Below are 12,009 nucleotides of genomic sequence, written 5' to 3'. Positions count from 1 at the left end.
TAATAAGTACTTATAAAAGAAATAACCTTGGCAAATCTCACAGCTTGCAAATTATTTTGTTATTTTCCTTTGACCATTTCCTCCCCCAACAAATGCATCTTTCCACATTTACTTTTCCTTGTTTCATCAAGATAAGGCCTTTATTTTTGGGATGATCGGAAGATTTCTCCAGATTTTTTTTTATTGTTAGGGCACAATGTGAGCCACATTAAAGCATTCATTTTGCCACTTTTAAAGTCAGTCCACTGAGCGTTTTGACGATCCCGTTGTAGAAGTAAATCACTCATTTTGGTTGGCACTTCTTTAATGATGACATGATATAATATTTTGTTTCCAGCATTTGCTTGTTTCTTTTTCAGCCATTAGCAAGTTACGCGAAAATGAACTGTGCAGCCATCAGGCTGTAACAGCCATCAACACATTTGAGTTTCAAAGTATGAAACTCAAACATGACGTGATAGTTTTTATTTAAAACAAACAAACAAAAAAATCAATTGTATTTTGAACTGTTGTTAGTTTGTAACATATTGATTACAACTTCTATAATAATGCTGACCTTATTTTGTGGGCTGAGAACAAAAATATACGCTAACTCACTGCTGAATTGAGTTTTTTAAGTAGTTTTTATAATTGTGTTTCACCCCTTTTGGTTTTTCCTACTTTAACAGAGCGACAAATATAAAAAGCTGAAAGCAAACCTGAAATTCTTTTGGTTAAGAGAAAAGTCGCTCCTGGCTTGATAACAGTTTTTTAAGCAGCGTTCGTTTAACCATCCAACCAACTGACTACAGATGACACTGAACGCAATAAAGAATAGATATGAATCACATAGATTTTACAGGATTACCTATAATTACTTTCTGAAAACCAACATGGCGTAATAATGCCCAACGTAACTGTAAAAAAAAAAAAAAAAACAAGCATAAATCACCCGGAAAAACAAAGGCATGAAAGAAATATCAGTTTTGGGACTACTACTTTACATCAATGTGCGGGACTTGTATTTGGGAGAATGAGATTGTTTTACCTGGAAGAGAAAAACAAAGTAAAAGGTTGAAAATATGTAGAAAGATTTCATCTGTGCATGTTCACTGGCGTCACTGTTAAATATTGTGGCAAGGAAGGCATGAGTCCCAGTCAGCAACGTCTTGCCTCTCTTGTGCCTTATGAATGTTATTTATGAGTTTCACAGATGATTGCACACCTGAGCCCAATAAAAACAAACAAACAAACAAACAAAAAAACACTACCGTAATAAAATTCAAGAGGCAAGACTGGGGAATAAATGGCAAGTGCAAGGAATATAAAACCACAAATACAGGACAAAGACAGCTGTTTGCTGCCTTTTTTGAGCACTGGTTTGGAAAGAAAAAGTTCTGAATGCTAACTTTCCAAGTCGTAAGTCTTTATCTTTTGTCTCAGCTGAATTTTTTATAGTAATTGATGTACTTTAGTCTCAGCCAAGTCAGCTGAGATGTGGTTTGATATTATCGCCTGATATTTTTACTCTAAACATCCTAATAAATTATTTTGATGAAGAAATTGTATTTTTTGCCTCACTTGGAGTAAATTTTTTTTTGAGAATTTTGGAAATTTCCGATGAGCATTTCTAAATCCAATTCAACAGCAACTATTTTACAGTGAGAACTGTTGGTCCAGTGTAATTTTTACTCCCAAATTTTAGAACTGTTTAAAAAAAATAAGCAAACAACCCTCTTTTCACGTTTGTCACTATTGAAGCAGTGAGGTTTCCACAACAAGACTTTCCATATTTTTCGCAACTAGACATATTTCCTAACCACCCAAATAGTCTTAAGGTGGGGAACATTGTGGTAGCCTTTCAGCCAGCTAACCAGTAGTGCACAGCGTCAGATAAGAAGTAAGGTAGTTATTCATTATCGTGTGGTCCATCCAGCTGGTTAAAACTTCAGTCGTGTCCAGCACTTTCTCTGGAATCTGATTAAAATGACTTTACGTCACAGGAATGACGTTACTTTATCGTGAGTTGCTTTACAACTGCAGAGGTCCGACTCCCAAATTTACAGTGAAGTTACAAAAAAAAAAAAAAAAAAACATGATTTTTTTATTTTTTTATTTTTTTTTTTATTGGAGAAAAGAAAAGACAAGTAAGGTCAGCCTGAGGCACATTTGAAGTTTAGTAGCTCCAAAGTTTTTGCAGAATCTTTTGGACTAGAGATTGAGTCCTGTAGTCTCAATGTCTAGTCCAAAACCAATTCCTTCATTTTGTGAAACAGCTTGGACAGCAATTAATGTCTCAGCAAACCATCTGCTTGGAGTAAGCAGTGCTTTGCTCTGATTCCATCCTCTTCATTCGGTTTTAGGGTTAGTGTGATCATCGCCTGGAGATGCCGAAGAGAAAATAGAGCCTGATTTTTTTAGTTTTGTACCCCCCCCCCACGCTTTTTAGAAATTTGCCGATGGTTTCCTCAACTTGCACACAGTCGTGTGCCGTCACGATCCGGCATGCTAACTGTGTTTTAATGCGTTGGAAACAGCAGAGAAGCAGCGCTAAAAAGGAAAAGAAGAGGACAGGAAATGTCCCTCCGCCCACCCCGAGCTTGAGTAGCTCGAGTTCAAAGACGACATGAAACGAAGGGTTCCTCTAACACATGCAAACCCTCCGTGACCCATTTTCTACAGAGCGCTGGCCTCCGTCGGAGCAGAATCAGCTGCCATGACAACATGCACTTCACATCGCAGCAACCATCGTTATCATCATCATCATGATTATCTTCATCATCATTTTCAATGGTGCTCTGCAGCAACTGGGAAAACAAAAGGGAAGCATGCCGCCGGAGTTTAAGTCTTATCTTTTCTACGGAGGTTTTCATGCGCAAGACAAACACAGGAGGAGAGGGGATGAGTTCTAAGAAAAGACTTTCGGCACAGCGATGCGGTTATGTCATGTGTGGAGTCGTTCTTCTCTGTCTCTTCCCTGTCCCTGCTGACATTCCACCTCCACCTGAAAATGCATGGCAGCAGGCAGCAGGGGAGACATGTGGGAACAAAACGGCTGAGTTTGGACTGTGTGAAGGTGGCCGTTAGGAAAGACAAAAAAAAAAAAGAAATAATAAAAATAAGAGGAGAGGGACAAAGGGGGTGGGGTTGAAAACAGAAAGGAAAGAGGAGGTCATACTTTGGGCAACGGCGTTTCAGACGACCGGACTTTCTGGGGAGATATCTGTGAAGAGAGCAAGAGAATTATTTTTCTTGTTTCCCCCTCTTCAGAGATATCTCCTGTGGCATATTGCTGTTCTCCGTTTCTGAATTTTCACTGAGTTCAGGTGTTCTTGTCAGGAGGACCTGAAAGCGGTTCCTCTAGGACTAATAGACAATGTGGTGGGAAGTGATTCTACGCAAAACGTGCTCCTATAAGAGCGTTCAGTTACAAATGACACAAGTGTTTGAAAAGATTTACGTTAGCAGAGAAACTGTGGCTCAATTTGAGCGGCAAAACCTTGTTCTGGTGCAACCGACTGAAAGTTGAGCACAAGCATCAAGGTGCAATTTGAGAAATCTTCCCATGTGTAACGGGAGAGGCATAAATAGTCACTGACTGCTTTCAATGGACTGAACGTGTCAAAGTGACGTGTTAAGCGGGATCAATGAACAACAACACATCAGAGGAGACACTCAGAGAGAGGGGAGGAAACACACGTTCACAGAGGAGTTACACAGACTGAAGAGAAGCATCGGCATGCAAGACGGTTTCACATGACGGCAGGTTTAAATGTTAAATGGAAGACATAAGTAAACCAGATAAATTCCAGAAAATTTATTTGGAGAGGGTTTTTTTTTTTTATGTTTTGGGTCATAAGTCCCACCGGATTTAGTGCTGCGTCGTCTGCCGTGTGCAGTGCCTTGCCAAAAATACAACCGCAAACTTCTTTAAAACTGAGGTGTCTTTGTAAAAGATCAATAAGGTAGCGTATAATTGTGAAGGCTGAAGTAAAACTGCTCAAGAGGCAGGATATTGATATCAACTAGTTTAAAAAACAAGAACTAAGCATCTGCTTCTTCCTACTGCCTTTCGGACATGTTTTGTTGACATTACTTTCTGTTTTGTTTTTTGTTTTTGTTGTTGTTGTTGGACTATTTTGCTGTTGCTTTTGTTTTGGTTTTTTTCATTTAATTATGCATGTTTGTTTTTGTTTTCCCAGTTTTGGGAAACTGGTTACACTTGGTGGGAAGATGGGTAGAGGCAACCCTGAAATGGCCCAGTCAAAGTCCAGCTCAGACTCAAACTGTGGATCTGTGGCAACACAAAACTGATCTTCACCAACACTCCACGCTTAATCTGACTGAGCTTCAGCTGATATAGGAAGAAGAGTCTTCTCCCGGTTTTTCTAATTCCACCACTTTACAATTAAGTGTTTTTCAAGGCACTGTAATGGCAATATCTCACTAAGAGACTTTTGAAAACATCCGTAATTTTCTATGAATAGTAGCTCCCTAAATTGAAAAGATAGAAATAGTTTTATATCAACACAGAGAGACATGGAAATTGTTTCAATCAATATCAAATCAAGAATTAAGGTTTAGCAGGGGTCTTATCACACATTTTAATAAATATTTGGTTTATCAGCTTTGTTGATCTGTAAATGTGCATCGCATAATGTCAGAGGAAACTAACTAGTGAAGATTTAAAGCATTAAAATGGAGACAACGCTGCTATAATTTCAGATATTTGATTGGTTATGGTGGCCAGATTGGAGGAGTATCCATTTTGTTTCTCTAATGGAAGAGGGTAACAGGTGGGAAGAGAAGAGGTGAGAAGAGACCGACACCTACACAAAGAGAGAGAGAGCAAAGACTGAAGACAGGAACAAGAAAACACAGCAAAAAAGAAAAGCGTGTAGAGACAGAAAGAGGAGGGACGTGGGTGAGTGGAGACGGCGATGACGCAGGACAAACGATGACCGCAACAGACGGAGACATGGCAATGACTCGTCCTCGGCGCCCAGGCCAGATGCCCTCTACACACTCGTGTTGTACCTTCATTGGCGCCAGCTGGATGGGGGTGATGTAGGAGGGGTCCACCATGGGCTTGGGCCGGTTGGCGGTGTCGGCCAGCAGGCTCTGCCATTGCTGTGGCAGCCCGGTGAACTTCTGCTCTCGCGGGTCGAAGCCCGTGTGGACCCGGTGCTCAAAGTTAGACGGGGCTGAGATCTCCAGCCGTTTCTTCTTCTTCCCAAACATGCTGGAAAACCCTGGCAAACCTGGCAACCCAAAGGATACGCACATTAGCACGGCGCAGGAATAACAACGGGCAGTAAAGGGTAAAGCCTGTGCCCTTCATCAACATATCTGTAAAATTTTTATACTCAACTCTAGTGGGGAGTCATGTGGGCAGATGCCCAGGGTGGAACCAGGACAGGAGGGCAGTGGATAGATGATAAATGAGGGTTTTACTCAGGGCGGCATAAATGCTAGAACTGCCACCGCTTGGCTCAATTAAAAATTTCTCATCTTATGCTAAAAGTGAGGATTTAAAATCTGTTTTTGTTTGTGTTAGACTTTAGTCTCTTGAACAAATATGGCTCCTTCTTGTCTTTATTAGTTTGACAGGTAAAAGGTTTGGAGATTATTCCAAAGCTGATGTTGGGAAACCTCCGAGCAACAATGCAACAAGCTGAAACCAACAAATCCTCAAGTGGAAATAGATTTACTGTCTTTTCACAAATGGGCGAATGCGGAAACCAAATGGTAACATTTTCCACCATTCACGTTTGCCTCCAGCTTGCGGTCAAAAGTACACTGCTCTCAGAGAGGCCGGTCTGTGATTGGGACCTCTGTGTGAGCCCTATTGTGATTCTGTTGGTTTGGGAATTTGCGCGGTGCCCAGTCACAAGAACAAAACGTCATGACTCTGTTGTTGCAGCTGTGAAAGAAAACTATTGTGCCAGTCTGGTCAAGGAAGCTCTGTCTTCTGACAACAGTCCATTGCACCTTCTTGTTTTCCCCCTCGCTCTCTGCTACAGCTTTAGCACAGCTCATGTCTGCTGTGCACAATTCGTTTTATAATTTAAAGAGGTATCGCTTGAATTTAATCCTCATAAAAACTTCAGCCCCCTCTGTCGCTATCTTACGGTTTTTAAATGAAAATCAGGTAAATTGTTTGTTTTAAAACAAAGAATTCTCTAATCATTTATTTGTTAGCTTAGCATGTAACGTAAAATACATGTACGTATTGCAAATATTCCTTTTTTTTCCTGCCTCTCTCCATAACTTTGATTCACAAAGAGACCGAAAAAAATTACCAGAAACATTTATATTTGTTACACTGGCAGGATAAAAGTGCACTTTTCATGGGTTTTACAATATGTTGGGTTTGTTTTAAAGGCATTTTAAGATTACAATACCATCCATCCATCCATTTTCTATTCACCCTTTGTCCCTAATGGGGTCAGGAGGGTTGCTGGTTCCTATCCCCAGCTAACGTTCCGGGCGAGAGGCGGGTTCACCCTGGACAGGTCGCCAGTCTGTCGCAGGGCAACACAGAAAACAGACAGGACAAACAACCATTCACACACACACTCACACCTAGGGAGAATTTAGAGAGACCAATTAACCTGACAGTCATGTTTTTGGACTGTGGGAGGAAGCCGGAGAACCCGGAGAGAACCCACCATGCACAGGGAGAACATGCAAACTCCATGCAGAAAGACACCGGGCCGGGAATCGAACCCAGGACCTTCTTGCTGCAAGGCAACAGCTCTACCAACTGCGCCACTGTGCAGCCCTTTAGATTACAATACCATTAGTGTTAATTATTTTATCAACTATGACATTAATCTTTGATTGTTTTTAAAACAGCTGCTGGTTGTTATAGTTTTGACAGCATCCACTTGTTGCTGTTGTAGGCAGCATTCATTAAAACTCCAAACGGTCCCAGGAAGCTGTTGAACACCGATTTCAACTCCCTGTTACTATCGGCACATGGCTGTTCAAACATTTCAGTTTTTAAACATTACAAAAATTACATTCTTCAAAAATTACATTCATAAAACATAAAGCTTTTATAAAAACCTGCAAAAACATATGCAGAGCCAGGAAACGATTCAGTGTGAACAGAGTTTAGCAACAAGCTTCTTAGTAACAGAGAGGTCACTTGCTGCAAAGTGTTAATTAAATCTGCTTTGAGAGAATGACTGACTTTCCTTGGCAGGGACTCTCTTTCAGAAGCACACACTGAGGAGGTTCTCAAAGCAACTTTAAACAGACGTGGCAAAAATGCAATCATGTAAATCGCTCTGTGTCGTTTCCTTTGCTGCCGGGGGAGGAGAGCCAGCCAGGCTAAATTAGTGGCCTCAAACAGGAAAGACAGAGAGATAAATTGATGGGAAAGCATCCGGATGTGGGGGGTTGATGAAGACAGAACATAAGAGCTGAGGAGGAACATAAGCAGGAGGTTAAAGAAGGAAAGAAAACAAGGAGACAAAACTGAGCGGTAACAAATGAATATGCAGAACACTGCTTCAAGAATTCGATACACATTCAAAAAGGTGTTTCAGTACGGTGAGACCCTTTATCACACAGGGATGTTTACATTTCCTCGGTTTACATGATTGTAAAATTATCATTTTAAAAATTTCGCTATTTTAGTTCAAATTAAAAAATAAAAATCCATTAGGGTTCATTTAAACAATGAGTCACTTTTAACCATAAATCTTTGAGTCGTAAGAACATCACTTATCATTTTAAATCATCCGTGTGAAAAGTGATCATTAGCACTCAGAATCTTAAAAGAACTTATATTGGAGGCTAATTTAACTGTGGCTACAAAAAAAAAAAAAAAAAGGAAATGTGACACTTTTTAAAATATTATTAATTCAATCCACTCAGCTATGAAAACTGTGATATAGACACACATGCAGCCGTTTTGGCTGTTGGCTAGAATCCATAAACGGACCCAGAGTTTTTGACCCGGTTATTTTCGGAGCCTGTGCTTGAGGTGTACTGTGCTAAATAAAACACAGACATTTAGACACTGCTGTGATTTAAGTTACAAGGAGTCTTCTGCAAACACCCTTTCAGTAGTCAGTGCATTAAATCCTAGTGACTAAACTGGGCTTTGTTAGTTGTGGAGTGAATCACTACAACTGAATCAGAAGGGACTAAGGCTTGTAATCAAGTCCCTTCACAGCAAAACATGCAGTTAGACCTGCATCTGTTGCTTACACACCGACTTGCTTTTCCTCTTGATTACACGAGATAAAGCTTGGACGCAAGGACTCAAATTGGAACAGACAAGACATGCAAAAGTCTGAGACAAGCGACTCGTTTTTGCAACTCAGGTACGACTTGAGTCTAAAGGACAAAATCGAGTCTTGAGTAGGTCGCACACACCTGAGATAAAGGAAGTAATGGATGGATTGAAGGTTGAGGATCATCTGGTGGCGTTTTGGGACTGCAAAACGCCACCATGGCTGTCTGTGTTTCTTACAGTATCAGTATTTATAAACCTTTCTTTTAACTGAATGAAAAGTACAAAGGGCTGCCATTAACCATATGAGAGCAACAGACCAGGAAGGGGCAGCACTGAGCTACTCTGAGCTCATTACAGTCACTTCTATAGCATCTCCTTAGAAAGACTTCAGCAAAGCCTGTAAAAAATTCTTATGGTTTTAAAATTTCAAAATGTTTCACAATTTCAGATGAATGTAAGATGATCAGCAAACTAAAGGCTTAATTCCTCATGACACCCATGGCTTTGGTACAGTGTTAAAACACTTCTGCTATAAATTTAAAGAATTGTGTGAAAAAATATATATTTTTAATGCTATTACAATTTGTCAAATTCCTGCATCAAATAAGATCTCGTAGACAACCATTTGAGGATGTGAACTCAAGCAAGAAGCAGAGCAAAGATGGAAGGTGTAGATTAGCTCACCTCCATAGTGTGAATATGAAGGCGTCAGCAGTGCCAACGGTCACGTTTAAAGAAAATTCTCAAGGGATGAGTGATGGTTATTAAAACAGTCCAGATCATGAGGTGAGAAGTTGGGTGAGACGGACCGTGGCAGGAGAGAATTAAACTCTGGGGACCAAATGGTCCAAAATATCCTGCTGCTGTAGTGACTGCCAGATCTTAGTGAGGATGTTTTTGACAATGAATGTGATGAAGGCCTTGTGCATGACGATTATATTCTAGAAAGACGAAACGTTCAGCCAGGGATAGGTTTTCAATCTGCATGCGCAGTGCTGTCAAAGTATTCATTCTCTTCAAACTACTTCTATTTTTCCAAGTCTCAGTAGTGTTTCACACACTTTTATATTGGGGGAAAATATGTGTGGCGATAAATAAAGAAGTAAAAAAACCCCGACTGGTTTAGTTTTTGATAACTATGTTGGTTTTAAGCGCCGTGAAGAACATTTGAGCCACTTTTGTTTGCAGTTTTCCCTTAAAGCCAGAGTACATAAATTATATAATCAACATATTCTTGACATATTCGTCAACACTCTCACTGTGTCATGGCATTACAAGATGAGGCAGGTAATATGTAAGAAGATTAATCTCCTCTGCCTTCTCCCTGTCATCCTACTGCCATCTGCAGAAATACATCACTCAGTAATAAACAACCAATCAGAGCCAGGAGGAGTGTCTTAGCGCTATCAATTATGCTTGTGTACATGTAGCAAGCATGATTGTTACACATTTTTTGGTTTGTTTTTTGTTTTGTTTTGGGTTTTTTTTTTTACAAAAGTTACATATTGTAGCTTTAAAAACTGTGCTTCATGTTTTTTGTATTAGGTTATGTAAGTTTGATATTAAAAAAAAAAAAAAAAGAACAATCCGCAGTCTTAAAGTGAGACAAAAATGCAGAAAAGGATCAATAAGTAAAGAAACAAAAACTTTTTAATGGCAGAAAATGTTTCAAAATTTCAATCTATATGGTCGTGTTAGACTGAGGGATCTACGTCTGCAGATTGGGAACATAAAGGTGATCGGAGATGTGATACTGCCGCAGCTAAAGTTGAAAGGCTGTAGAAGGCGTGAGCGTGCTGGGTGTTGGGGAGACAGGAGGCAGCGGAAGGAGAGGAGGACAGACCAGCAGATTTCATATATTTTCATCTGAATCAGATGACGTGTTCTGCAGTCTCTCAGTCAAGCAATATGACATGAAGTGAGATCTATCAATCGAGACACAAGATAAAACCGTATAAAAATGTAGGAGTCTTGGACCAAGGAAAGGAAGACTTTCAAAAAACTTTCATGTTACACCATAATCTATGAACCATACAACATCTTGCTTTCGGCACAACAAGATTTAATTGTGTTCTGTAACCATCCGGAGTGAGAATGTGACCCCTGACCGACATGAGGATGAGATTATTAAAAGCTAACAGGGCTTAAGTCTTGTTGTCCAAGCTCAGCTGCAAGGAGACACAACAAATGTACAACTGAGTGTCGGTAACACAACTGGTGATCTGTTTACGTGCCCAGTCCAAATTTACTCCCACAGAGCTTTTAGCAGCTCCTCTTCCACACCAGTCCAAACATTTATTGGATGGTACTTTGACTGTGCAGGCCTCTGGGAGCTCATGCCAGAGGAGCTACTTACTCCACAGCTTCTGCCACATAAGCACCTCTCGAGGTTAAGTTTATGGTCGGACCGTAAAAAACAGTTTTGCAAAGTTCGGACTAATGCCTGAGAGGTGTTTCTACGGAAGAGTAACAATGTCACTTCATCGATAACACTGCGTCTGGACGTACATGGGATTAGAGATTTGCGAACCCATAATCATGGGCGTGTAGCTGGAGTGAGTTGTGACAGTGTCAGCAAACTGTAATGATTAGTCAGGCAGTTTCTATTGAACAGCACAGAAAGGAGGAAAAGAAAAATCCCCCAACATGTTTCAATTTGGAAAACAGTTTATAACTTATTTTCTTAATAATCAAAGTAAGAAAGCCATTAAATGTCTGCAAGTTTACACCAGGATTCGTAAAATGTTTGAAAATTGTTCTATGTTGCATTTACTGGATGCTATAAAGTTGTTGCTGTTTTATAAAAACTACTTGAATAAATCAACAACAAATTAATTAAGCATCAAAAGCATAAATGAAAACAAAATTCAAAACTACACAAAAAAGCAACATTTGAAACATAGTCAACAAAATGACGGTTGAAATGTTCCATTGTACTCCTTAAAAGTTGAATAGCCTTTTAATGACACTTTGTTGTAAAGAAGAAAAAAAATGGCTGTTTGTAAATGCAATATATCCAGTCAGGTAAAACACAGACAGTCATTACATGATACAAGAGCATCAGTCGTGGCTAAAAGTACCATTGATACTTTTAGTAGCATGTCTATTGAATAGCCAAGTCCAAACTCAACTCAAGCAGATAGCATGCTAATTAACTAGCTAACACAGACATCTCCTGATACTAAATACAGATCAGAACAACAAAAAAAGGATATTCTGTGCAACAATAGCAACAGACGCCTCTAGGTTGGGGTGTGGCTGCCAGTGAAGAAATTTTTAAGTGACTTTATATAATTTTTTTTTATGAGGAATGGGTAGGTAGAGCGGGAAATGGTGAGACAAATTGCTGACTTGTATGTCCTCTAGTTTAGTCTGTCGTGGTCAAGAAAGAGGAAATCCAAAAAGCACTGTTTTTTTCATTTACGGATCTGTCTACTTTAACTTATGATCATGAGGCATGAACCATAACCGAAAGAGCACGATCTCACATATAAGCAAGAGAAATGAGGTTTGAATGAGGTCCCCAGGATTTCTTCTGGGCGGGGGGGCTCGTTTTTGAGGTTTTCTCTTCATGTCCCACGGAGAATAGAGCCCAGGTGGGCCTGGGACGTCAGCAGCTGATGAGTCTGATGAACAACTAGAAGAGGTGTTTGAAAATACCATATTCGTCGTTCTATTTGACAAAGAATAGCTAACAAGTGGAGGACTTTGCAAAATGCTCATATTTGGCTTTCCATGGACGTTTACCCTGAAAGCAGACCACATGATGCTGAAAGAAG

At 39.9% G+C, this 12,009-nt stretch overlaps 1 protein-coding gene across 3 annotated transcripts in view; it reads right to left on the bottom strand.

Moving 5' to 3' along the window:
• pak5 (p21 protein (Cdc42/Rac)-activated kinase 5) overlaps positions 1 to 12,009 on the bottom strand; it is a 78,850-nt gene that overhangs the window by 38,248 nt on the left and 28,593 nt on the right. For 2 of the 3 annotated variants that reach the window (XM_044106027.1, XM_044106030.1), the window contains exons 2-3: positions 5,017 to 5,240; positions 3,158 to 3,202 (exon numbers count right to left, since the gene is read on the bottom strand). In XM_044106027.1, coding sequence (XP_043961962.1) covers positions 3,158 to 3,202; positions 5,017 to 5,240 — 269 coding nt within the window. The remainder of the gene's footprint in view (positions 1 to 3,157; positions 3,203 to 5,016; positions 5,241 to 12,009) is intronic. The other variant, XM_044106028.1, reaches the window with a different exon arrangement.

The sequence above is a fragment of the Gambusia affinis genome, linkage group LG22, assembly GCF_019740435.1.
Source record: "Gambusia affinis linkage group LG22, SWU_Gaff_1.0, whole genome shotgun sequence".
Taxonomy (NCBI): Eukaryota; Metazoa; Chordata; class Actinopteri; order Cyprinodontiformes; family Poeciliidae; genus Gambusia; species Gambusia affinis.
The sequence above is the reverse complement of the archived record's forward strand: the minus strand, read 5'-3'. Positions and strand labels throughout refer to the sequence as shown.